The 27,742-nt window shown below is 37.7% G+C and overlaps 2 protein-coding genes across 3 annotated transcripts; both read left to right on the top strand.

The window, feature by feature from the left end:
• Nucleotides 1-185: 185 nt before the first annotated feature.
• On the top strand, nucleotides 186-10,608 carry ZCCHC4 (zinc finger CCHC-type containing 4). 2 transcript variants are annotated; one of them, XM_041459394.1, is made up of 13 exons: nucleotides 186-283; nucleotides 470-588; nucleotides 2,112-2,194; nucleotides 2,884-3,159; nucleotides 3,668-3,748; nucleotides 4,066-4,138; nucleotides 4,622-4,772; nucleotides 5,272-5,387; nucleotides 6,538-6,659; nucleotides 7,241-7,316; nucleotides 7,812-7,863; nucleotides 8,562-8,706; nucleotides 10,371-10,608. In XM_041459394.1, the coding sequence occupies exons 1-13, from the start codon at nucleotides 193-195 to the stop codon at nucleotides 10,492-10,494; spliced, it is 1,509 nt and encodes a 502-aa protein (XP_041315328.1). In that variant the 5' UTR covers nucleotides 186-192; the 3' UTR covers nucleotides 10,495-10,608. The 2 variants fall into 2 exon arrangements, with proteins under 2 accessions (XP_041315328.1, XP_041315336.1); XM_041459402.1 differs by having other exon boundaries at nucleotides 5,287-5,387.
• Nucleotides 10,609-11,342: 734 nt separating this feature from the next.
• ANAPC4 (anaphase promoting complex subunit 4) lies at nucleotides 11,343-27,688 on the top strand. The gene is made up of 28 exons (XM_041458505.1): nucleotides 11,343-11,509; nucleotides 12,109-12,214; nucleotides 13,146-13,278; nucleotides 13,861-13,935; nucleotides 14,063-14,089; nucleotides 14,188-14,232; nucleotides 15,695-15,779; nucleotides 16,142-16,252; nucleotides 16,824-16,907; nucleotides 17,161-17,247; nucleotides 17,947-18,011; nucleotides 18,108-18,150; nucleotides 18,250-18,326; nucleotides 18,763-18,863; nucleotides 18,950-19,001; nucleotides 19,305-19,360; nucleotides 20,552-20,598; nucleotides 21,522-21,578; nucleotides 21,741-21,797; nucleotides 22,387-22,480; nucleotides 23,140-23,237; nucleotides 23,762-23,823; nucleotides 23,915-23,953; nucleotides 24,040-24,141; nucleotides 24,746-24,823; nucleotides 25,559-25,729; nucleotides 26,915-27,038; nucleotides 27,395-27,688. Exons 1-28 carry the CDS (start codon nucleotides 11,402-11,404, stop codon nucleotides 27,608-27,610), a joined length of 2,400 nt encoding a protein of 799 aa, XP_041314439.1. The 5' UTR covers nucleotides 11,343-11,401; the 3' UTR covers nucleotides 27,611-27,688.
• The last annotated feature ends 54 nt before the right edge of the window (nucleotides 27,689-27,742 follow it).

The following is a 27,742-nucleotide window of genomic DNA, read 5'->3' on the forward strand; positions in this document are numbered from 1 at the left end:
GTTGCAAAGGGAGGGCCAGGCCTGTGTTCCCTCGCCGTGGCTGTCTCTGGCCGAGCGGTGCGTTAAGGGGCGGCCGCTGCCGGGCGCGGCTCCCGCGCGTCCCTCAGGCAGGGCCGCGGCCCGGGGCCCGCCCTCCGCTGGGGGCGCCATCCGCCCGCGCGGCGCGGTGCCCGTCGGGACGGAGGCGGTGCCATGGCGGCGGCGGGCCCGGAGCGGGAGCGGCCGGGGCCCGCAGCGCTCGCCCTGCTCGGGGCGGCGCCCGGCGCGCCCAGCTGCCCTCACGGTGAGCCGGGCCCGGGGCTCACCTCCCGGGCGTCCCTGTGCTCGGCTCCTGATGCGCTCCCGGCGCGGGCTGTGTTGCAGCAGCCCTTGCGGAGGCAGTGTTCTGGAAGCTCGGCTCTTGCAGCGGAGCAGTGAAACAGGTCTGCCGGTGTTCCCTGCGTTATCCTATCCTCGCGTTTGTCCCTAGGTCCTGCACTTCTGTTTGTGAAGACCAGCCAAGGAAAAGAGGAAGGAAGAAGATTCTATGCTTGTTCCGCTTGTAGGGATAGAAAGGATTGTAGCTTTTTTCAGTGGGAAGATGAAAAGGTAAGAGAGCACTGTTTAAGGCTATGCTGAAGACTCAGGGCTACGAAGGGGGGCAGAGGTCTGGAGCGGCTCTCCTGTGAGGAAAGGCTGAGGGAGCTTGGGTTATTCAGCGTGGAGAAGAGAAGGCTCCGGGGGGACAGTATAGCAGCCTCCCAATACCTGAAGGGGGCCTCCAAGAAATCTGGAGAGGGACTTTTTGCAAGAGCATGTGGTGGAAAGGCAAGGGCTGATGGTTTTAACATTAAGAGGATAGGTTTAGATGAGATATTACAGTGAGGGTGGCAAGGGACTGGCAAAGTTGCCCAGAGAAGCTGTGTATGCTCCATGCCAGGAAGTGTTCAAGGCCAAGCTGGGTGGGGTTCTGGATAACTTGGTCTGGTGGGAGGTGCCCCTATGCATGGCAGGAGGGTTGGAGCTGGAGGATCTTTATGTCCCTTTCAACACAAATCGTTCTATGGTTTTATGAAACTTTGGCGATTTTTTCATCTGCTTAGCAATTTTAAAAGTGTATTTTATTCTGGAAATCTCTGGCAAGTGCTATTTTCTAAGCTTTGTGTAATAATTGATATTTAGCTGAGCACTTATTTCTGTTAGGAGAGTGTGTTTCAAGTAAAGCTTTCAAGAAAGGCTGTGTACATTTTGAACAAACCTGGTGCTTGTTATTCTATTGCCAAAACATAAAGGAAGTTTGGCAATGCTATACAATGTTGAACAAAATTGGGTACTTCTGATCCCTAAATGCCCTTGTTTCCCCTGATTAAGACAGAGAAAATCTATTGGATACAAACAACAATGGGGTATACAAAATGCTGAGATGGTGGGGCTTGGCATGATGCTCAGTAGTCTCAAAATATCTGCAGCAATTTCTCTTTTCTCAATTTTCTCATTCATTTTGAGTATTACTTGTATTATGATGTCTTTTCTTGAACTGAATTTTACTGTCTCCTCCTTTAAGCAAAACAGTTCCATAAGTTTTGACCAAATGTTTTGAAACTCTGTTGTGAAACCATGAGGATGTTTTGTGCGAACAAAGTAGAAGACTCAGAGAAGAGAATGAGAGACTGAAATGTTAAAGACTCAGGTGCAGATCGTAACAAGGAGCTGTCATGCTTGTAAAATGATTTCACATGAAAGACTTGGGCAACATTTCTACTGTCATCAGTTTTTCAGGATCAGATCATAGTTCTTCAGAGGGAGCACAACTGCTGGCACACATTAATAGAAAGGATGGCTCTTTCTGTCTTCCTCATAATCACCTTTTGAGTTTTTCTCTGTGTATTGCATGTGATAGGAAAATGAAATGCACAGTTTAAATTCACAATGAGAGGCTTGTGTTGTTTTGCAGCATGCCCCTCTGCTGCAGGCATACTTGTTCTTCTAAAACAACAAATGTGATTATTTTTCCTTGCAAAGTAGCTAAAGCATGAGACCTTTGATGCACCCTTTTTCATGTTGACATTTGATGTACCACACACAGCATTAGCTGTTAGTTTTGTAACTTTTCATGTATGCACATTTTACAGGTGTCAGAAACTAGGCTTGCAGCACGTGAAGAATATAATAGAAGTCATCAGCCTTGTTTTACACACAGACAGAACGTGGACAGGTATTGTTAATGTGTATTTTCTTCAATAAAGATGTAGTAATGCAGGTTTAGGTACTCTGAATGTAGAGATAACATTTCAGGATTCTTTAAAATATGCAAAGATGAATTTGGGCAAATAAGAATTGTTGTATGGCAGTGGAAAGGAAATAGCATGAAACACTGAACTAGAGCATGGTGTTTTCAACCCAGGAACTGGGGTGGAGGGGCTTGGGTTTTTTTGGGGTGTGCATAGTCATTCCTGTGTTAGTGCTCAGTGTGCTTACAAGAGGTCACTAGCAATTTCTGTTAAAAAAAAATGTATTCCTGACTTTAGTCTGCAAAAGTAATAGGCTTAACATTGTGAAAAGAAGCAAAGGTAACATAGCAGCAAGTGATATCTGAATTTTGTGTATAAACATACAGGACTTTGCTGATAGTTGATGGAGTCTTCACTCTGTAATCTGGTTATTATATAAAGATTCCCATATATTTGGTGACAATATTTTATGCATTTCAAAGTGTCCTTTGAATATTTTTTTTTTTAATAATACTTCATTCTCGTGGAGTTTTGTGAGAGCAGTGTAAACTGCATTGTCTGTTTAAATGTCTGAACTCCTAAAATATAAAAAAAAAGCCTCCATAGTTCCCCTTCCTATCTTTGATAGAGGTATTTCCCAAACTTTGTTCCCTATTGTCTTTTGTATTTAAAGGTACAAGAATTTTGTTCTGTTGCCGTTATCAAAGAGGAGGTTTTGCCAGGAATGCCAGCAGTTGCTACTGCCAGCAGAATGGGAAAAACACTCAGATCACCAGTTCCTGTGTGATATCACCACTGCCCAGCTGAAAAGTCCAAGTCAGCTTCTGTATCCACTGGAGAATAAAAAAACAAATGCACAGTATTTATTTGCAGACAGAAGTTGCCAGTTCCTACTGAATCTCCTTAAAGATTTAGGATTCAGACGAGTGCTCTCTGTTGGAACACCCAGGTACATCACTGAGAATTGTTACATTTTCAAATAATATTTCTCTCTCAAAACTGTACAGCTTCTAATGATTACATAGTCAATGATTCTCCCATAGTAAGAGGTTCTCTATGCTTTAATTGGTTGGGGTCCAATCCAAGCAATTGGATATATCCAGGCATCTAGTGGGGTCTAGTTTTGAACTTACAAGATACCAGACAAGAACGTGGCAGCACTGCAAATAACACACACACTTCAGATCTCTTTGGTAGTTGTGGAAGTGACATTGAGTTTCTTACCTTATGCTTTTTTGTGTGCACTGATCCTGGAGACTCCACTGACTTGTCATCTTTCAAGACTCACCTATTTTTCTCACTTGGAGTATAGGTCAAATGGAATCATCTAAGTTTAGACTACTCTGTTTTTTCTATCTGTTTGGTTTATGTTTAGTAAAGTACCTGGCATTCTTGTCTTGCAAGATCATTTCTGAAGTTGATCATTATGTGTTAAATTTCTTCCAATTATACTTCAGGCTTCATGAAGTGATCCAGTCAAAAGCATCACAAGAAGAAGAATTCAATGTTAGAAGCCTTCTGCTAGATATTGATTTCAGGTAGGTTTTAACAAATGTTTATGTACCTGAAGAACATATACAAAGATGTGTATTCTTACTGCTTTAAGAGATAAATTGGTGGTTGTTTTCCCTTTCTTGTCTCTGCATCTCTGTTCCTGTACGCATACACAAATGATATCCAATTGATGAAAAAAGTAATATACTTAATAATTTCTCAGTATTGGTATGTGTCATCAGTAATCAGAACCCAAAGATGATGTTTTTCCTGAGGCCTGTTTTCACTCTTAGGTATCCTATCTTAGGATAGACAAAAAGTTATTTATATTTTTCTACTCCTATCAAAACTTATTTTACAGGTATTCACAATTTTACACAGAGGATGAATTTTGCCACTACAACATGTTCAATCATCATTTTTTTGGTGGAGAGGTAAGGCCAAGTATTTATTGAGTGCTTTGGTAAAAAAGTGCATGTTGTTGATGCAGAATTTTGTAAGAAACTCACGACTAGTCTAGCAGAAAACATCATGGGAAAACATGAATTCATTAAGAACATTTTAATAGAAGCAGCAATTAAGGTGTGTAAGCAACATTAGATAGCATAAATTTAATAGTCAATTTTGAATTGAATGGAAGAGAACTGCTGAAAAGGAGGCAGTTTCATTCTTTGATTTTCAGTAATGTTTTTATATGTTAGCTGAACAAGCCACTTGTTTTCAGTCCTTCAAATCTAGGTGCATTTTTTGTGGTGTTTCTTTTTAATGCTACCTAAGAGGAAATTCACCTCCACAAGAGGGAAGCAAAGTCCCATCTTCAAAGTTAAAACTTCTGCAGTGATCGGTTTATTACCAGAGACAATATGTGTACAGTTCTTGAATCATGATTTCTGGAAATTAACCTCTGTTTCTTACAGGCTGCACGTGAAACTTGCAGGAAATTCTTGTGTGAAGAGAATGGTGAAAGAGTCATTATGGTAACTGATCCCCCATTTGGAGGTTTAGTGGAAGCACTGGCTTCTAGTTTTAAAAAACTGATGGCAATGTGGAGTGAGACAGAAAAAGAAGGTATGTATTACAGGCAGATGGGTGGCTTGTGCTGTAACATCACTTTAAGGAAAAAGTACCTATTTATAAGTCTGTGATTCTTGCTACTCAGGTGAATGTGAGCTCACTCATGTTAAAATTTCTAAAGATGAGCTATCATGTACCTAATTTACTCTCCTGGTATTTTTAGTTCAGTAATGCCCAATTCTCAAATTCTATCTTAAAAACTTTTCCTTTTTTTTTTTTTTCAAATCTACTTTGCAATTAAAATGGACTTTAAAGGTAGAGAAAAGCTATCAAACTTTTCAGTACATTTTCTTAGCAACCTAAGTGGAAGTCAAGAGTTTAGTTATATGGCACTTACATCTCCACATGTAGAACATGCCAAAACTTTCTGTTGCCTGAGAGAACTAATTCTTCTGCCCAGCATGATGTACATATCCATGTTTATGTATTTGAAATGTTCACTGTAAATTTCTCATGCTACATGTACTATGTTTTTCTCCTATGTACACCACAGTTTTTTCATTACTAGATCATGACAACAGAGAGATGCCCATGTTCTGGATATTTCCATACTTCTTTGAGTCTCGCATTCTTGACTTTTTCCCAAGCTTCAGTATGATGGATTACCAGGTATGGCTGAACCCAGTGAATCTGCTAAATGCCAGTTGTGTGCAGTGAGTGAAAGCAGGTGCAATGGCAGTGCTCCTCTGTAGCTGGGCCTTGTTCATGTGACGCCTGGATTCTGTATTTCTATTAGTCATATCTGTGATAGATCATGTTCCTGTTACGTGTCTTTAACTCATGTGTCATTTATCCATGAACTCATTTCTTTTGGCAGGCTTTCAGTATAACAAATTTGCACTAATTCTGACAGGTGCTTGTTGCAGATGTGAGAGGTGGTGAAGAGTATTTCATTCTTCACAGATGTTAAATGTCAGTGGGTAGTGCCCAGACCTAGGAAAAAACCCCCAAACATATGTATTACAAAATTAAGGTCTTTTATCTCCCAACTACTGGGATCAGAGTACAATTACAATGATGGAAATGTTTGGAATTGCTTAATAAGTGAGCTTGTCAGTGATAAAGCAATAATCTGGCATCAGCTTCTTCAATATTGTATCCATTCTGTGCATAGTTTAGGCACACATACTTCAGTGTGTTTTGAGAGCTCAGTCGTGGTATTCATGATGCTAAAGGTTTATTTTTTCATGTAACAACTCTGCATGAATTTTGGTATTGATGTTCTGAACAATGTGTCTTGTAGAATGAAAATTGTTGAAGAAAATGGAAAACTCATGCTAGGCTAGACTGCATTTCTGCCAGTGTTCAGAGCTGAGAGTTTTTGTTACAAGTCTCTGAAGGCAGTGCTGGAAAAAGCAGGCTGATTAGATTTGCAACTTTGTAATTTTTCTGAGATGGGTTAGGTTGTCATCTCTTGTACTGACAAACCAAGCTTTATAAATCCTTTTTTAATAGCAGGTTGCTCTTGTAATCAACTGAAATGTTATCTTACATATCCCATGCAAATGAATAAGTAAATAAAAAGGAATAAATACAATATGATTATTGAAGTGTTGGGAGTCTAGCCTAATACTATGTTTGCACAAATTTACAGGTAAATCAGTCAAAAAACTTGATGTAGAATTTGTAATCTGATTTGGGATTAGAGTCTTGTATATAAACACAAACATTTCAGAAGGCACTTAGAAAGATAATAAATATGTAAGTAGTTCTTCTTGGCATTCAGTTTAAGAATTTTTTTATGGTTTTATTTTTCTAGGTAGACTATGATAATCATGCACTGTATAAACATGGCAAGACAGGTCGTAGACAGTCTCCTGTCCGTATTTTCACGAACCTTACCCCAAATATGATTGTGCTTCCTGAAGAAGAGGGATATAGGTAAGATGTATTAATGCTCAGGTGACTTTTGAAAGAGTGTCTTTGTTCTTAATTAGGGCATAAAGTCTCCAAAGGAGTTTGGGATGGTGCTTTTCCATAGTGTCTTGCCTAACTTGGATGCCAGGCTTAAGACCACATTTTTCTGTCTCATTCTAAAGTTGCATATTATATAAACAATGTGTAGGAGAGCTGAAATGTCTAAAAAGATGTTTAAATTTTTTAATGTGGAATGATTAGATTCCTTATTTTTTCTGTAAGAAATACTGTCTACATCTACAATACAATTTTACAGCTATGTCTGATAATCAGCTGAAAATACAGTAGTAAAAAAATTAACTTGTAAGAGAAGCATCAAGGACAGAGGAATTTAGTTTCATTTACTACTGACACTGTTGATAATTTGACCTGAATTTTACTGAGTGGATGTACTGTGTGTAAATGGCCTAAGTGGTCATTTATGCAGCAAAGATAGAATTTTTAATTCAACAAAATGATTATGCAGTCCTTGTATTAGTTGTTAAGGTTGTATAAAATTAATTGTTTTGTGAGCAAATAGTGGACCAGTACATCTTTTTCCCCAGATTTTGCACTGTATGTCAGCGATATGTTAGTTCTGGTAACCAGCACTGTGAGATATGCAATTCGTGTACATCAAAAGTAAGTCTTTTCACTTCTTTCTGAATCGAAGTCTTAGCAGTAGTTAGATAACAACCTCTGTAATACTTGCTTTGGTAAAAACCTGTTCTGATACTGAGTTCCATGGGAAACCCAGAGCAGTTCAGTTTCATAGATTTATTACCTTCACAGTACATTTTCCATAACCCACTGGGAATTAATTTCTCTTTCCCTAATTCCTTTGTGTTGCAAAGAGGACAGGACAAGTTTGCTGCTTGCCACTTAGACCCGAACGTACCCAGCTGTGGTCTGTTGACACATGCATTTTTGCTTATGCTTTGAAGTTGTAGAACTTGCCAATTTCAAAGTTTCTTCTGTGGTTTTCACAGATTCTCAGGACTGTTGTTTCTCAGTTACAATCCTTCCTACAGAGGAGTTGTTCCTGTAAACAGTGGGGACCATACATGAGTAGTTCTGTTTTAAGATAGAATCAGTGGGGGGGTTCAATAAACCAAACTATTTATTTGCCTTTTGTAGGATGGCAGACGATGGAAACATTGTGTTCTTTGCAAGAAATGTGTAAAGCCCTGTAAGTACAGAAAAATATTTTCTAAATAAAAGTGCATTTAGTCCAAAGAAACTGAAATTCCAAACCAGAAGAGAAAATATTCTATGAAAGAAGTGAAACGTAATTCAGAAGACACAGAATAAACAAAAAGTCTCAATTTCACACAAGCTACTATTCTTTAGTTTAGCTGTACGTGCACTCTGTGGGAGTGGAATAAATTCTTGCCAGGGCACACTGAATCCCATTTATATTTATCATGGCAAAACAGAAATATTTCCATTTGTCATATAAGTATTTCCTAATTTTCTAAACTTTCAATTTCCTAAACAAGTAGGCAAGTACTAAAATGTTTGAGAGATCATGATAAAATTATGCTTCATGCACAAATTTAGTCGTATTTATACCTCTGTATAAATTGCTGAAGCCATTATCTTTGTTACTGTTACAACAATCAAAATCTGTAGAGTACATTGTAACATCTGCACTATTTTTATTTTGAATAAAACACACAGGATAAAAGTTCTAATGGCAAAGTAGTTCACACTTAATTCGACAGTATAACTAGTAATGTGATAAGGGACCAGAAAATGACTACATCTATCTTTGTAAAGCTAATCCAGAGTTAAAAACCTGATAATGTAGCCTATATTTAAAGCTTAGTTTCAGAACATTCATTCTAAACTTTTCCAAGATCATAAGTTGTGTTATGTATTTTGCAGCTTGGTTTCACTGTAACAATTGCAACTGCTGCACTCTTCAAAAGCACAGCTGTGAGAAGACTGACGCTGGCTGTTTCGTTTGTGGCAAGGCAGGTCACAAGCGCAGTGCCTGTCCCAGTCTCTCCCGCAGCAGAGCAGCTTGTCAGTAAGTGTGATATTGCATTAATACAGTAAAATACAGCTTGCAGATGAGATGAGATCTTATGTCATGGAATCAATTCAGAAAAAGATGATTTTGCGCTTTAGGTGCTGATGTCAGCTTTCCCTGTTGCCCACTTGCTGCATTGCTGGGGAGTACATACTGAAGGGAGGGTGTGATAAAAGGCAGATCACTTACTGGGGCTCCCAATTCCCTGTCTGTGGGTTTTCTTTCAAAACTGATCTGTATGGACTGCAGACTTGGTGACTGGTGCATGGAGCTCTGTCAAGATGAATGAAAATTGACGTAATGGAACACTTTTATCCCCTTTGAATTCCTCATGAAAGGGCAGAGAAAAGAGTCACTATAATAAGAGTCACTAAAAGTCACTAGTTATTCCTTCCTGTCTCTTTTGCTTTGCTGTAGCATATTTTGCTTTTTTCCTTCTGGTACTTCAGGTGCTTTTTGTAGTATGATCTAAATCTCCACCATTAATGAGGATCACACTGAGTACTTTTATTCTTCCATGACTTTCCTTTTGTTACATACAGAACAACACTGTACATATACCTGTATGTATCAGAGAGCCAAGTAAATGATGTGTGGTTGTCTTCAGATGGAACTAACTGAAAAGAGGAAATGGGATTTGCTAAGCGATGATCCAGCAGATGGCTCAGTCTTTCCAGTTCAGGATAATTGATTGCACTTCTATTAATTCCTCTCCAGAGTAGTGGGTTTTTCTGTGATTTTGGACTTGAATGGCTGTAGCAGTGGAAGGCAAATTTTCTCTCCCAAAAGCTGTACCTGTGTTACACAGTGAGACTCAGACCATTACCCTCTTGGATCAGTATCCAGAGACTTGTCAGATGCCTGCTGGATGGCAGATGGGTACAGGTGTATTGCTTCATGTCCTACTGATACTTAGCTGGGTTTTGATTGGGGAGTATTAAACACAAAAAGTTTCATTTTATATATCTCTCATAAAAATTCCATCTCTTAATGTTTCTTTTTCCTTTGCTAAAAAAATTAAAAAGGATGCTAAAAGAATTTCATGAAACCTCATCTGTTTTTTTTCTGTCAAGGAAGATACTGTTCTGTCAGTTGTGCCGGAACAGTTTTAGTACTTTCAGGCCATCAGTTAGTTCTTTTGCTGATTCATTGAAGGAGATAACTTAGTTTTCTTTTTCTAGTAAAAATTTTGTATGTTTTGTTATAATTACTCAGCGTTTTGCATTATGATGTCTTTTGTCAGAGACAGGAAACAATCCAATTGCTAGTTGTATTTAGGTCCTGTACTAATTGCAAGATGCTTCCTAATAGTGTTAAACTTCACATACTTTCTTCTAAGTCTTTCTATTATATATTCAGCATGAAACTCTGTGTGTGCTTTTGGTACTCAATGAGTGAGTTTCTCGTTTTCAATATCTGTGTAAATTTAAATGCTGAATAAATACATAAATGAGTGTATAATGGCAATAAAGTGGACAGTTTTGTGAAGTTGAAAGACCATAACATTTTGAGATGTAATGTTTGTTGTACTTTTTGTGACAGTACTTCACATACTGTCACATAATTCATATACTTATTTAGAATGCCAGCAAATGTATTTGTACAGAGAAGTGTGTTTTTCATTTTATTCTAATCTCTGTGTTCCTTTTTTTGCTTTACAGACCTGACAAAAAGAAAGGGCAGAAAACTCGAAAGAGAATAAAAATGGGAATCTGTAAAAGATTAGCTATGAAACATGCCATATTCTCCAAGAGGAAAGTAAAGAATAAGAAAAAAAAGACATGACTTTTCTTGCTGCTACATAGTTGCTAATTTATTTTTTATTGTCAGCCTTTTGTTCCATTTTTTAAAAACGTAAGTGCTAACATCCAGAATAAAACCTGATTGAATTAAGTGACAGTTCCTTTATTATACATCATTACTGGTACCAAAAAAAAAAAAGCGACCCCAAAAACAACTAAGCGAACTACTGCAGCCCTTACCATGTATTTGTATAATGTGATATTTTTGTAGTTAGGATTAGCTATTTGTCTAATTTGGTGGGTATTGGATGTTATGGGTCGTTATGCTGAGAGACGAGGTACTGGCAGATGATCTGATTTTATGTTGGTGTTGGAGGATGTGGGGCAAGGGAGGAAGTGAGGGTAGGTGATGGGAAGACACGAGTTCTAGGAATTCAGTCTCTGTTAGTTACAGTCGTCTCACAGGACGGCTTGTGAATTTTTAAAAATTTCTCTCCAAACCGAAAACGGGCTTAAAAAAAAAAAAAAGTATTTAGTACTAAATAGTACCTAGTAAGTGAGCAGAGAGGGAAGAGCCTGACCCGCCTCCCCGCGCCCGCCCTGGCTCGGCGCTGCGGCGGCTCCACTGCCGAGGCCCGCCCCGCTGCCGGGATCTCCCGCATGGCTCCGCCCCGCTGCCGGGATCCCCCGCATGGCTCCGCCCCGCTGCCGGCATCCCCCGCCCCGCTGCCGAGGCCCGCCCCACTGCCAGAATCCCCCGCCCCGCTGCCGGGATCCCCCGCCCCGCTGCCGAGGCCCGCCCCGCTGCCAGAATCCCCCGCCCCGCTGCCGGGATCCCCCGCCCCGCTGCCGAGGCCCTTGCCGCTCGTTGCCGCTCGTTGCCGCGCGGGAGGCGCCGCCCCCGGAAGCGGGAGCAGAGGCCCGGCGGGCCCCGGCAGAGCCGTGCAGCCATGCCCGCCTTCAGGCAGGTGGGCGAGAAGCAGCTGCCGCAGGAGGTCGTGTTCATGTCCTGGTCCCCCAAAAGGGACCTCATCGCCCTGGCCAACCGAGCGGGGGAGGTGAGTGCGGGTGCCGGGTGAGGAGCACGGGAGGAACGGGCGCTGCCTCTCCCGGCAGGCCCAGATGCCTTTGCTGTTGCTTGGGGCATGTTTCTCGTAAGCCTGGCCAGGCATTTAAGGATAGCAGTTTTGTAAATCAAACGTCTTAATACTTACTGGTCCTTCATTTTTTGCATTCTGATTTCCGAACAAATTCACGTATGATGCGCTCCTCGTTTGTGGGATTTTAAAGTACATGGAAGTTCCTATTTAAATTCAATCTAATTTTAAGTACTTTTCCCCTGCAACTGCAGTATGTGGTCATGCATTAAGACAAGACTCGTGCTTTTGGGCTGTCTGCTAGAGAGCTGATGGGTAACCCTGTGGGTTGGGAGCTTGTATCCTTATGCAAGGCTCAGCTTATTTCTCCGTACTGCTGTAGACTGTGTGCTGCCCTCTAAAAGAGCATAGGAGTGAATTGTCTGCTAGAGGAGCAGGTGGTGTTTAAAACACAGGAGTTAAAAACTGGTGAAAAACACCGTGCATCTTGAACTGATTTGCAAACTTTTATTATCGGGAGAATGTGGTTTAAGTTTGTCTCTAATGCATTTGCTTTGTAGGTTTTACTTCATCGGCTTGCAAACTTTCAACGTGTGTGGAGTTTGCCTCCAAATGAAAATACAGGAAAAGAAGTGACTGCTCTTGCTTGGAGACCAGATGGCAAAAGTAATGTCAAGTATATGAGATGATACAGTGTGATAAAACCCCATGGGAAATCATGAATGATGATGGAAATTTTCAAGTAAACTGTGTTTGAAGAGAAGGGTGGCTTAATTTTATGTAGGTTCATTCACAGCAATAGAGAGATTAACACTGTTGAATGCAACTGCAAGAAAGATTTGTAAGCCGGATTTATGTGTCAAATGCTGCTTTTCAGAGTATAGCAAAATTTCAACCTCCTAACTAAGCAGGATATTTTGTATGAACTACAAAGTTTATTGAGGGGGAAAGAAGCTGTCTGATCAGGATTGATTGAAGAGCTTAGCTTACTTAGCGAAGGCAAAATTTCGTAGGCTAAAATTGCTCTAATTATCGACCAGAGAAGAAAAAAACAGTCTTTTCCTTATTAATAGAAATAATGTTGAAATTAGTTGCTTAATAAACTTCTGCCAGAAATCAGTTAATTTTTGCTTCACTGCAGGTGGGAGAATGGGAACAATCTTCTTCCATGACATGTGGATAAAAACTACCTACATTGTTTTATGATGGCATCTGAAGAGTTTAAGAAACTTCTTTTTAAGCTGATTACCTGTGATTATAAGGAAGTAAATACAGAAACCTCTGCCTGCTATTTGCTATTATGGATGAAGAAAACTAGGAAGAAAGTGGTGCAAAAGTTGCTTGGCAACTCCTAATTTGTCCACCAGACCTTTCTGGTGGACAAAAATATAATATTCGGCAACTCCTAATTTGTGTTTTTTGTCCACCAGACCTTTCTGGTGGACAAAAATATAATATTGGACTCAAGCTGGCAAGATTGGAAGCCTCTACTTTATCAGAACTATTGTTAAAGTTAGAAGCATGTTTGGTTCTAGGTCAGTGTAAAATACACATTTTGCATATTGGGTATTTATACATTTTTCTTGCCTTTCTCTAGTTTTGGCTTTTGGCCTTGCTGATACCAAGCGGATTATTCTGTGTGATGTAGAAAAGCCTGAAAGCTTGCACTCCTTCTCTGTGGAGTTGTCTATTACATACATGCATTGGATGGAAGTAACTGAGGAAAGCAGGTGAGTCTGAAAAGAAATAAAACACAAGCCATGTAATGCCACCTTACTGATAATTTATACTTGGAATGTTATAAGCAGTCACATAAAGTAATACAGTATTCCACAGCTGTGGGGTTTTTTCATCACTTGGCTAAAATTTTCCTTTTTTTTAGAATAGACACTTTTCATATGCTTATTTTTAGTGCTGATACCTTAGTCTTGTGGTTCTTTAGGTAATGCATTAAATTTCTTAAGAGCTGCTTAATCTAGTGTTAGCTTGTACAGCCTGTTGCACTGCAGTTTTGGAGAGAGTTTAAACAGCCTCTGACAGTAACTGCTTTACAGGCAGTGAAGGATTTGGTGACAGGCCTCTGAGCCAGCAGATACAAACTATTCACTGGAAATAATAGAAGATTTTCAGTTCTTTTATTGATTTGATCACTTGATTTTTTTTTATGTGACCTTTAATAGTTTATCCTCTGATATTTGTAATTTTGATATACATAATGCGTTGAATATATACTCTTAACTCTGGAGTGGAAAAGAAAGTCTCTTCTCATTTTTGCAGCTTGGGTAATAAAGACAGTATTACGTCTTTTTCAGTGTTCTCACTTCCTTTTACAATGCTGAAGATGAATCTAACCTCCTTTTGCCTAAATTACCAGCACTACCAAAAAAGTAAGTGTTACTCTAGTAAGCTTGAGGAAATACCATTTGTCATTTGTTGTCAGTATTTTGGTTATTCATCTTTAATGCTCTACAGCTATCTGATCATTGTTACTGAGAGTAATTTTTTTGTTTTCAGTTACAGTACCACTGCAAAAATTTTCAGGTAAGAAATTGTCATAACTCACTATTTTTTCGTTTTATTTTGTTTTCTGGTATTGAGAAAAAATATATAAGCCCTAATCACATGTTTTGTATTTTCAGTGAAGAAAAGTCAGATGAGATTATGAAGCTTCTGGGTGATGTCAGGTAAATTCTGGCTGTGGGTTGGTAGTTGAGTTTTTTTGTTTAGTTGCTTTTTTAAAGAGTTAAAATAATGGATAATTGAATTTACTGTTAAGTTATTTATAATTGTTTATTAAGTCTGAGAGAAATTATATGGAGTATGTTTTTATGTACAAAGATGAAGTTCAAAGACTATATTAAAGCTTCCATCAGTCACCTTTTCTCCTTAGTTTAGAGGGATTATAAGGCAGTTTATCAGTAACTGCTGTTGGTGTCATATCTTCTTAGCAGATTTCTTGGGGTGCATTTGAAGGCTGATTTATGTGTTACTTAGGATGGTCTTGGAGACCATTAAAGAACAAGAATGCTTGTTCTATACAGAGAATTCCCAGGGGTTTGTATGAGTGTGACAAATCTAAAATTAAAAGTAGCTCTGAAACTAACTGTATCAGTGTTACTTTAAAATAAACATCTGTTATTAGGGGACAAGTGAAGGGCAGCTGGTGGAAGTGTAATTTAGCAGACTGAGACTGGCTTTGTGCAGTGCCTTTTACTGATTTTTTGAGGGGGGCACTTAATGTGTGTGCCTTATTTTTTCCATTTCACTGTTCCTTACAGTCTCACCACACAGAACAACCACCCTCCTTAATTCTAATCTGCATTTCTGTCTATCACCAGTTACTCCTTTTTAAAACTCGATAGCTCTCCTTACAGTAGGATTTCCTTGCTTGGGAGAGAGTGAGCTGTCTGTGTATTCTCTCTGCTCTCTTCATCTGCTCAGTTAATCAAACCAAAAGTTTTTAAGATACTGTTTTCCTAAGTTCTGTGTTGGCTTTAACAGAAATATGCTGTTTCAATGTATATTTATTTAGATATGTAACAGGCAGAAGTTGCAGTTAATTTTCTTGTATTTGTAGGCTTTTTCCCAAGTCAGTGTAGCACATTGGTGTTAATAAGTGAGGAAAACATAGACCTGTCTGTCCCAGACTGTATCTTTGAACTGAGTTTCTGTTTCTGATGCATTTCTTAGTTCTGTGGCTGTTATTGCTGCTACCTCCATTTCAAAATGTTCATTGTCTTTGAGGTGCTGAGGAGTGCCACTGAGTGCCTGTGATAAACTCACTCTGCATATAATCAGGGTAATTCAAACCAGCTTTGTAATAACGCTTTGTAGCCTGCATTGGTAAGGGGAAGGTTGCTAGAAACTTTTTACTTTTAGTGAAAAAGGACTCTGTGACTAAACTGTGCTATTTTTTCCCTATTCTCTCAGTTAATGTAATAATTAATGCTCTTAATATAAATGTTAGAGGCAAGTTTTATCAATAAAATCCAAGCTAATTTGTTAGTTTGTTTTTAAATTTCTTGAATCGTGGAAGGTAACAGTATTTCCTTTTGTGCAGGATGGAATTTAAGTATTAAGAATTATATCTGTGTGAATTCAAATTTTTTTCAGTATGCTTATCAACACATTCGTCTATTTTTATAGACTTAATGCTCTTGTCCTTGGTGGCAGCTCAGGATTTATTGAGATATATGCTTATGGAATGTTCAAGATTGCTACAGTAAATGGGGTATGTTTGGTTCCTTTCCATATTTTTTCTTCATAATATACCAAACTACAGCTGAATTGAGTGAAAATATACATATGCTTAAACATAAGTGAAACTGGGCTGCTGAATTTAAAGAAACTAATTGATTGGGTTGTTGGTTATTGATGGAAAGACCTTGTAACAGGGAAATTTAACTCTTGTTTCAGAATTCACTGTTAATACACAATAAAAAGAACAGGTTTGTTCCTGAGCAGTAGCTGAAAATTGCACTTCATTTTTACATGCCATTGAACACAGTCATCTTTGTATGTCAGTGTGTTAGAGCAGTAAATGTCTTGGAGGAAATGAAATGTTTTATTAACTTGTAAACTGGAATCCTTCAGGTGGCAGGTTCTTGTCGTGGACTATGTTTGTCTAGTGATTTGAAATCACTGTCAGTTATCACAGAGATACAAACCTCTCCAGACAGTGAAGCAGAGATAACGTATTTTCAGGTAAGTAAACAAATTTAAAAATGTTTTTTAAAAGTAAAACTGCTTTTTAAATTACATTCTGGTAGCTTTATTGCTTTCCCATTATAACAAAAACTACCTGAAATTACATTCTGAAATTAACCCTGGTTTAGCTACTGAATTTATGATGTTAACATGCAGTTTCACTGATGAGACTGACAATGGTGATATGAGCCATTCTTTTAAAATACTACTTTTAGAATAATGTGAATTTATTCAATTACAGTTACAGTTATTCACATTTTCTCCATTCTGCACACAAGGGCATAACAGCAATGCTTTTGATTATCCTATCTTTCCAGAACAGTCATCCCTAAAATTATTACTGTTAGAACTCCAAAATGTGGAACCTTGTCAGGGGTTTTTATAGATGTATTAAAAATAGTTATTGCTTCTTTGAATTAAATGTATATTCCTTTTAAAATCAACCTGAAAGAGTTGAGAATGAAGAGATTTTCTGTGGGTCCTTCCAATCTGTCTTTTAATTTCTGTAATCTATATATTGTTAAAAGACAAATCATCTGTTAACTGTTGCTTTTTTCATTTGTTATAGTTGGACACTAGTCTGTTATCCAGTTACTTACCTGAGGTAACTCGAATGGCCCGGAAGTTTACTCACATTTCAACTCTGTTACAGGTACAGTTGTGTTTCACCATCCTTTTAGTCTTGTGGTTCTGTAGGCTTTGACATTCTAATGCAAGTGAAATAAATGTTTTGTTGTAAGAAGCTTGAGCTGGTTTTAAGTAAATGTAGAGCTCCAACTTGGAATTTGATAATAAATTTTATATAAGATCTACAGTGTATATTTCCTTTATATTGTAACATCCATTTTTTGAATGTGTTAAAAGGGAGAAAGGAAATAATACTAATGTCAGTTTCTGTATTACAGTATATAAAGCTGTCATTGACATGCATGTGTGAAGCATGGGAAGAAATACTGATGCAGATGGACTCACGACTAACAAAGTTTGTACAGGTACTGTAGGATTTACACTTTTTGCAGTAGTTCTGTTGTTGTTGTTAGTCTATTACATATCTTAATGTTTAAGCATGATGCCTCCAGATAAGAGTCTCTAAGTTCAGAGACAGCCTGGAAGCTGTTGTGTGTCAAGTGCTCTGATGCTAGCTGAAGGTACCTGTGTGCAATCAAGCATAGTTGTATTGTGATACTTTTATTTATTCTGAATTTTTAAAAAAAAATTACTTTTCAGCTTGTGCAGCTGTAGATCAGTTGCTTTCTATTTAAGGCTGTGCTCTTTGTACTCAAGTCATTGATAAACTGATCACTGTAAATATTCAGTAACAACACTTACAGCCTAGTTGAGCTGTAGAGCACGTGTAATTATCCGTGTTTAAGATGCTATTGGATTTGCTTAAATTTTGTGTTCATTTACCATGGCCAGAAGTTAATGAATCTTGTAATTTGTTTATTTTTTAAAATAGATTCTTGGTGGCAAACTACTTAGAATTTTTATTGGGTAATGCAGTTGAAAATAACTTGGAATACTAGAGAAATTTCAGTGATTTGAAAATTTTCAGTGATCAGTAGTCTGATTTCAACATTCAAAGATATGGGTGGGTTCTTTGAAATACTTTATATGGAGTATTTGTGAGATAATTTGGTAGGCTGGATTTAATCTCTTCACCAATCTATTTCAATCATTTTGACTGACAGGAAAAGAATACAACCACTTCTGTTCAGGATGAGTTTATGCAGCTGTTGTTATGGGGCAAAGCAAGGTAGTTACTGTTGTTTTATCTGAGTATGCCTTTGCACTTGATGTTGAAACACAAAATGAAGTGGCTTTTTGGTTCTCTCCCTACCTTCTTCCTCAGTCTGGAACTTCAGGCATTACTAATGAACCAACTGACAGTAAAGGTATGTTGACATTTTTAAAAACATACTAAACTAATCTATTTCAATATCTTTTAATCATTTTTATGTTAAGAGGTCATTATTGTATTTCTTTGTTAACAGGGTTTAAAAAAACTTGGTCAGTCCATAGAGTCTTCCTATTCCAGTATACAAAAGTTGGTTATAAGTCATTTGCAGAGGTAAGTCACAGAATTTCTCATGAATTTTAGATTAAATGGCATATTATATTCTTTGATAAAAGACAATATGCTGCCTTGGTGGTGCTTTCTGTGTTGGTGTGCTGGTATGGAGACTGTGATCATGGCAAAACATTATTTTACTTTTGCATAGTACAGAACTAGTGAAGTATTTTGGATGATATTCATGGTATATCACCTGTAAATTGCTGCCTGGTGTGTTTAATAGGATCTATGCAAAATATTCACACTAACTTTATGTGTCATTGAGACAATATTTGACTTTTCCTGTAGTGATACCATGCCTCTTGTTCATGTCCATGACCACCTTATAAAGCTTTGCACTTTGTGCATTAAATAATAAAAACGTAGCATGCAGCAGAGCACTGAATTTTCAGAGTGTGAATAAAAAATTATGCTTCTTTCTCTGCCTTCCTAGCGGCTCTGAGGCACTTTTATACCACTTGAGTGAATTGAAAGGAATGGCTTTATGGAAACAAAAATACGAGTCTCTGGGATTAGATGCATCTGGAATTGACGGTACAGTAGTGTGTGTGCTACCTACCTGCTCTGTTTTCACTTTTGAAAGGTTAATAATAATGGTTAGCTTTTTTTTTGTTTTACAGAGGCTATTACTGCTGTTGGTTCTTTCATCCTCAAGGCAAATGAGCTGCTTCAGTAAGTACAAAGTCTGGAGAGTTTAAAAAGCATTCCTATTTGGTCTTGTATTGGAGGAGATTGATGGACTGGGAATAGAGGATGTTGGGAGAGCAAGACTCCTCTGTTGGTGGTGAGCTTTCATCTTGTCTCACTGCATGTCAGACTCATACAACAAGAATAGTCTTACTTGAAACGTTGCATTGGGCATTTTGAAAAAAACTGACAGTGCTTGCAGGCCTTTCTGTGGTAAAGATGGGACTTGAGCATGAAGCAGTTTGTGACAGTCAGATTTTGTAATTTCTTTTCTTGTTTCTTGTTTAGAGTGATCGACAGTAGTATGAAAAACTTCAAGGCATTTTTTCGATGGCTCTATGTTGGTAAGATTGGTCACACAGTAATCATCCAGTATCTGTTTTATATTGTAAGCATTGAAATGCAGACAAGTAACTAGGCCAGTCTTAGTTATAACCATCTGTTTTTTTCTATAATAGAAAATTTCTGGACATATAAAAGGGATATAGTTGATGAGGCAAGAGTAATTATAATATTAAACACAGATTATAAATTTGTCAATTCTCAATTAAATTTAGTATATGCAGAGTGGGTATTGTATATACTTCACCTGTAATACTGCTCCAGACTGTTTTCTGCTTCATGAGCAATTTGCTGGCCTTGATTTGGAGAAAAAGAAAGGACTATTTTTAGTCTACACAAAATTTGAATTGTAGCCTTATTTTCTTTTACTCTGTTCCTTGCTGTTTTGTCCTGTGAAAGCCCTAGTTACTTGTAGGGTTCTTCACAGATGTAAACACTCTGAATGTCTACTTGCACTTAGTAACTGCCTTCAGTTGTGTCTGGGTAGCTGCAGAGAAAATGTTAGAAGGAAGTGAAGCACGCTGTATTTTAGCCTGCCTGTTTTTATAAGTGTTTATGAGTAAGTTTATAACTTCTGTCTGATCTTTTTAGAACTTCTTACAAAAACTAAGTGGTATTATCAGATATTGTAAAAGCACCAGATATGCAGTGTTAGCACTTACTACACTTACTAGCAGGAATATAATAGTTCTAATTTAAAAATTGCAGAAAGCAAAACTATATAAGTTCTCTGTCATAACATTATGTTCACTGTTTGTTTCGTTTCAGACTAAACAGACAACTTTGTCCAAGCCTTGCAGATTTAAAATTAATCCTGTGCAATTCTCTTAAAACACATTTTTCTGAGCATGACAGTTTTCATGTATTTTATATATAACCATTTTAGTACTCTTAGTATGGACATGAACAAATTCTAATAAGCCCTTTTCATAATAATTTTGTTTCAGTCTCATATAGGGTAGAATGCAGTTGGAGAAGATTAAAGATAAAAATTATTGAAGATTTGTAATGTAAGCTAGTCAGACTAGAGAGACTTAATTTCAGTCTTGACTTTCAATTCTTCATCCCAGGCTCTTTTGCTTCTAATAAATTCATCTTTTTTAACAACAGCAGTGTCTTACTGCATACATGTGAAAAATTAAGAACATCAGGAAAACAGTATTAATGCAATAAGAATATAATTTTTCCCTCAGCCATGTTGAGGATGTCAGAAGATCATGTGCTTCCAGAGCTGAACAAGGTAAGAGTAACATTTTCAGATAAATGGTGATAGCCTCGATATTCTGCTCATCTTGAAAGCAGAATTAAAGGTTCCTTTTTGTTCCAGAACTTAAAGGGTAGTGTCTGTGTCATTTTTTTGAGAAAGTTGATGCCTGCACATTGACACTAATATGCTGTCGTGCTTGAATTATTTTTTGGTTTTTTTGCTAACACTATTGTATTTAGTACACTGGGTATGCAAGGCCTCTGTATAGCAGCTCTTTATGTGCCCTAAATGATGAAGTTAACCAGAGTGGGATCATGATATCTTTGTCAATGTCCCTATAGAGGAGAGGGAATATATAACAACACAATAATATAATAATACAATAATACCTGCATTGAATTTGCAGCCACCATCACTCTGCCCTCACTTGAGGGCAGAGGTGCCCCAGAAATAGATAGGCTGGAGGAATGGACAGATAGGGACCACCTGCAGTTCATAAAGGACAAAATGCAAGTGCTGTTGTGGGGTGGGTTGACCCCCTGTGAGTGCACCGCTGGAGCTCATGTGGCTGGGAAGATGTCAGCTCTGCCGAGATGATGTGGGAATCACTGGGTGCACACTGGGCATGAGCCAGCAGTGTGCCCTGGTCAAGGTGGGCAGGGGTGACCAGGGTTGTAGTAATGAGAGCATGGCCACGAGGTCAGGGGAAGCAGTTATTGTCCTTATTTAGCACTTGTTGGTTGCATCTCCAGTTTGGGACCGTTCTGTGCAAGACAAGAATGGTCTGGGATGAGTTCAGCAGAGCACTTCCAAGCAGGCTGGAGGCTGGAACACTTGCCTTGTGAGCACAGGCTGAGGGAGCTGTGCTTGTGCAGCCTATAGAACATGTGTTCTGTGCACATTGAAATGTGTTTCTTACCCTTTGCTTTTCTCACTGTTTTTTTTTTTCCTTTTAGATGACTCAGAAAGATATCACGTTTGTTGCCGATTTCCTTACTGAGCACTTCAATGAGGTCAGTGATACTGGTTTTCCAAGTACATGATTTGACTGTATTTTTGCTGACAATAGCTGAGTCTGAAAAATCTTAGAATAAAATAATTTGATCATCTTTCTGTTCACCACTTCTCATTGTTTTTGTGTTTAAATGATGGGTTTGTTTGCATTACTTTTTTAGGCACCAGAACTTTACAATCGTAAAGGAAAATACTTCAATGTGGAGAGAGTTGGCCAGGTAAAGAACTGAGGAATAAATGCAAAAAGAATAAATGAGAAAATCCTTAGATAGAGAAGCTTTTAAAGTTGTGTCCACTTTGCTTCCTTGGCCTTTTTGCTCTGTGTTACACATACCAGTAGTGGTAAAAAAAGAGTAAATTGTTTCACCTTATTATTAGGAAAATGAGGGTTTAAAACCTTGTAGTTTCACTTTACACATGCTGTATTTTTAGGAAAAGACAAAAATATTTTGCAGCAGTAGTAAAACTCTAAAAGCCAGCTTCAGTAAAACTTATGTTGGTTATCTGTATGGCATTAATCACTGCATTTCAAAACATTTGTGTTCAGACTTGATTTAAAAATCAATTTCTAAGGAAATATCACCATGTGATCTTAAACAATAGTTGATTTTTCTTATTGTTTCCAGATGGGGTGGAATATTTAGTTTTAAGACTATGGCATGTTTATTTAACAAGAAATGTTTAATATACTGCTAGGGGCATTATTATATATATTGCAATATTTATATATTGCTAGGGGCAATAGTGAAGGTGAATTCTAGTGTTCCTTTTTCTTAAATTAGTCTTAAAAATGTGTTTCTCTTCTAGTACTTGAAAGATGAAGATGACGACCTTGTATCACCACCTAATATAGAGGGAAATCAGTGGTTTAACTTTCTTAAAGATAGTACTCATCTTAAAGGTAATGTGCTTTCATGAAAAAAAAGTGAATGCAAGATATATGCTGAGTGTAACCAGTGTAGAAAAGTTATCTTTTTTCATGCTTATGAGTTACTTCTGTAGTGCTACTCATTGGTCTTTATCTGAGTGGAATAAAATAAATGGTCCTTGATATTTTGCACAGGGTTTATGTAGTGGCTTACCCAGAAAATTATCATTTTCTGGATATTGGGAGTTCCCCATCTTTTCTGTACCAGTCTCAGAGGTGTTGGCTTGGAAGGAATCCCAGAAGAGGTCTATTTTTAGGATATCTTAATTCCATTTCAAGAAAGTAATAGTTATGCTTAGGTTTTACCTGTGAGAAGTGTCCTAACTTGTTGTCTTTCACTGCAGTCTGAGACTATTTTGTTAATTAGTGGTGTATAGGAAGTAAGAGACTAAAAAGAGCAGATGGTGGCAATTATTCTAGTTTAACTTTAGAAACCAAAGACTGTAAAACCTTGACAGCATAAGCTGCATATAATAGCATTTGCCACAGTTGCCTTTTTCTGCCTATTCAATAAAAGGGGGGAAAATGATAGCATTTTTGTTTGGAAAATAGTCTTTAGAAAATCTGGTTTTAGAGATAATAATTTCTTTAGAGATACAAGCATTTTTTAAATTAACTTTGTCTGTTTACAGAAAGCCCACTTCTGTTTCCCTACTATCCTGAGAAATCATTGCATTTTGTCAAAAGGCAAATGGAAGGGGTCATTGATCAGTGTTTACAAAAGCCAGCAGTAAGTTCTGTTTTTACAAATGATAACTTTCTTTTAGGAATAGTTCAGGTCAACTGAAGGAAGCACTCATGCTTAGCAAGGCCTGAAGCTTTAATCTTTGCCTTTGAGTAACTATAACTTGGGTAGAGTCCAGCTTTACTGCTGGGATATCTCAAGCCTTTGGCCAGGGAAAGCACAGTGGGGGATTTTTTTAATATATTCTGTTCACATGACTTTGGGATCTGGTTTTAATGTTAAATATGTGATACGTGTGTGTATGTGCTGTGTACCAAATAACTGTATTATAACTGTGTTAGTTGGCAATACATTATTCTAATATGGAGAAACATGAAACAAATGTATGAAGTGACAGTAGTGTTTGCATTAGGGATGTTTATCCAGAATAAATATTGGTGGAGTTTTATTTCAGATGTACTCAGAGGTTGTTGGTAGGTTGGTTGGGTTTTGGGTTTTTTTTCTTAAAAATATGTATAATTATGAATAACTGCCTGCATTTTATGGCCTATTTTTATTATATTTGTTAGGATGTAATTGGAAGGTCAGTGCATCAAGCAGTCTGCATGTCTCTCTACAAAGTTTCTCAAAGGTATTTCTTTACTAAAAGCAGCTAAAGAAATGTGCAACTAAAACCCATGCATGAGTAGCATTTTATAAACTGTTCTGTCTTTCCTTTGCAGTGAAGATTCCACACCTCAGTTATTTAAATTACCATTTCTGTAAGTATGCTGTTATTCCTTGTTCCATGTAGTTTACCAGTTATTAAAACTTGATCTGAATTTTCATTTCTTCCCCCACATTGCAGGTGGAATGACAAAACATCTAACTTACATTATGTTCTCTTCACCATGTTAGAAAATTCTATTTCTAAAATACACATTTTGAGGAGACATACTGATACTTCCAGGTAAGACAAAAAGAGGGAAAAAGTGGTGTGTGAGCTTTGCCACATTTGTACAGAGACACAATTTAAATCTATTTGTAAAAATAAGGAATGGGCACCATGAATACAATCTCTCTTGAATACTAGAGAAAATTAGGAGTACATTAAGTGCAGTAGGGAGCTGCAGCAGAAGTTTTTGTTGTATTAGACTCAGAAAATCTTATCTCAAGACCCAAGATGGTTCTGGGATAAGGAAAAACTGATACTCCATTAGATTGCTGCTACGAGAATTACTTATTTGTGCAACTTCTGAAAAATTACAAAGAATCCTGCTTCCACTGTTGCTTTGTCTTACTGCAAATGGTATTCTTTGGTTAATGTCTTGCAGTTTGTTATTTAATGATGGCTTTCTCTTCTCTGCGTAAGAAGAGGAGATTAGTTTTCCATTTGACTCCATTAGTCATGTTTTTCTGAGGAGCAGAAGAATTTAAAAGGTTCCCATCCACCAATCACATAATTTTGCCATGCAGACATGTGTTGTGCTATACCACAGTTGCCATTAGAGATTTTGGATTCTCAGTGAAGGGAAAGGTTTTTGTCACTGAGACAATTAACTCTGTTGTTCTAGGTCTGTCAGTAATGGGATTCTTGCAGTAGAGTTTGGAAACTTCTTGAACAACAGTATAAATGAGAGCTCAGACTCCAGGTCAGTATATTTGATTTTTCTTGCAGATTGCTTAATTTAAAATCATATTTCCTGCTAATTTTCTTGCATTGTTACCTTTGAAGTTAACTCACCTGGGTGAATCAGGGTGTAAGAAATGGCACAGGTGCATGAAGCTGCAGAATAGTGCAAATCTTACTTTGCACTTCATCTCCAAGTCAAGTAAATTTTAGTTTTCCATTAAAAATTAAAGCTTTAACACATGTGCAAGAAACAAATCTAGCTGGAAACAAGTGTTGTTTATCTCTGTGATATTCTTTAATAAGATAAGATTTGGTATGCCTGAATGTAGCCATCTTAGAAGGCATATGATAGACTAAACTCACCCTTTTCATGTAGAAAAGCCAGATGTGATTTGCCCTCAGTACCTTCAGCTGTATTTCAATTTTTCTTTGGTATTTATGTTTGGTGTTTCTTGTGTTTCATCTGAAATGTGAAGGTTGCTTACAAACCCTTACAAATGGTAAGGGTTTTTTGTGAGTTGCTTTTTTTTCCCCTTCAGAATAATTTTTCCTGCATGATGCAGGAGTCTGCCAGGTTATGGCTCTCATTCAGTCATAGCTGCACAACTGACCTCTTTTATTATTTGTTATTATGTACAATGAAGCTCACTGTTAAGTACTGAATACTTTTTAACATGAGTGCTGGTCAACTTTAAAATATTTTAGTTCTGCATTCTCTTATATTACTTGATGCTTTCTAATTATTTTCCTCTAGATGCTACAGTTGTTTGGATGCTCACTTCTATGATGATGAAACTGTAACTGTAGTTCTGAAAGAGAGTGTGCAACAAGAGGGGAAGGAGAGAGTCTTGGCTCAGCTGCCTTTATCTTCAGTATATACTGATGAGGACCAAGACAGGAAATTCATTTGGGATTCTATGGAAAGGTACTGAAAAACCTTGAGCAAATCTGAAAATGTAGAACTGAAAAGCAAATCAAGCAAATATTGTGATTGTGTACAGTTACTCATATTTTGCACATGTATAAATATTTTAAAGACAGAAACTCTTATTATGCCAGGAGAGTAGGATGGGGGGAGATGGAAGCTTCCTAAATAGTTTGTTTTGTAATTGTTGGTTTTTGGGAGGTCGGTTTTGGTTTTTTTGATACTGATACTACTTCTGTACCTGGCTGTCATGAAATGGAAAGATCAGCTGAAGACACCTTGCAGAATCAGAAATCTTCCTTAGAAGATGCTGACTTTGCTAGTCAGAATACTACAATTTAGGATGTTTTCAGCATATGTGCTCCTATACCTCTGCCTTGTAATAAGAATACAAAGGTATTTCTTGATCTTTCCCTGGTTGCCGCCCTTACAAATATCGTCAGCTTGATTTTAAAACATCAGAACTGGTACTGCTGTCTGCATTGGCATAGGTAGAGGAGAGCATCAGGTGAAAGTGAACACACACACAAAGGTCAATGTAGTTCAATTAGTGAATCCAAACCTTTAGTTTCTGTGTGTTCCTTGCTTTTACTTTTCTCCCATTCTTCTCTGGTGGTTTGCTTAAGATGCATTTTTATTTCAAAATAAACAGCAACACTGAACTGTAAATTAACGTTTTATGCCACAAAGATATTGTGTATTGAAGAATGAACAAAAAATATTTAAAGCAAGGTCAAAATCATCTTGGCTGCTGTAATAGGTAGGAAATGTCTTCATACAATCCCTATGAGTGGGGTAGTGATGCATATTTGAAAGGTCATGGAGGCCAAACTTCTGTGTAAGGAGAGGCACCGCATCCAGGATTGTGTTTGGAAGCTCCTCTTTGTGCAGAGGAGAGGTTTGAAAAAAGCCACCCACATCCTGCTACAGCTGTTTCTTGTGGGAAGATCAGACTTTACAATTCCCTTCTCACCTGCTGTAATGTTTTTAACTCAGTTGGAACGTGCCGTGTCTCTACAGTTGGATCTCCTGCTCTAGAGTATCATAGTGGCATTGTGATGGTTTCAGAGGCTTATGTGCTTGTTGCATATGATGAAATTTAGACAGGAGATACTGGAGTTTTTCCTTAGAACTGCAGTTGTTTCTTGTAGAACATCTTTGTGCTTTTTTCCTTGCTGTGTGCAGGCTGGATGAGCGAAGCGGTGAGATACCCACACGTACTGTCTTCTTGGAGAGTCAGTGGAGAGTGCTGGAGAACATGAAAGCTCAGTATGTTTCTGTAAATGGCATTAGAAAAGTTTCTTGTGTGGTAAGTGCAGTATTTCTGATAAAGTCTTTCTATTAAAGGAAGTGTGCTGACTGAAGTGGTATCCTAAAAGTTACCAATTTTTTTTTTAACAAATAGATTATTTTTTCATAATCTGCTATTAGTGTGTCAGGATACAGTCATGCCATAATAGCACAGGATGGAAAAACTTTAACAGAAGGTAGTAGATCTGCTTGCTTTACTTCTCAGCCTGTAGAGCAATAAAAAAGTTGCTAATTCCCTTGAAACCATAATTTCAAAGATAAAGGTTATTTTCCAAGCTATTGGCTGACAATTAAAATGCTGGTGGTGTTTTTACTTATTTGGTCATTAACAGGAACTTCTTACTGTCTCTATAGCTAAGTTCAAACCTCCGCCACATCAGGGTGTTTGAGATGGATGTGGAGGATGATGGGGAAGTTGAGGAAGAAGAGGAAGAAGAAACAACTCAGATTGCAGCTGGGGACCCTGATGAGCCAAATCAGCCTGCAGATGGCCAGGACAATGTGTGTGATGCATCTGCTGAAGAACTACCTGAAGAAACTGAAGAACATGAGACAAGTCTGGATCCTTGAAATAGGCTTTGGTAATAGTAAAGGGACAGGACCGAACTGTGAATACTGTTTTTAATGGCACAAAGAAATTGTGTGTTGAAGAATGAACAGAAAATACTAAAAGCAAGTTCAAACTCTTCCTGGCTGCTACAG

The sequence above is a fragment of the Pyrgilauda ruficollis genome, unplaced genomic scaffold, assembly GCF_017590135.1.
Source record: "Pyrgilauda ruficollis isolate IOZ18807 unplaced genomic scaffold, ASM1759013v1 scaffold1, whole genome shotgun sequence".
Lineage (NCBI taxonomy): Eukaryota > Metazoa > Chordata > Aves > Passeriformes > Passeridae > Pyrgilauda > Pyrgilauda ruficollis.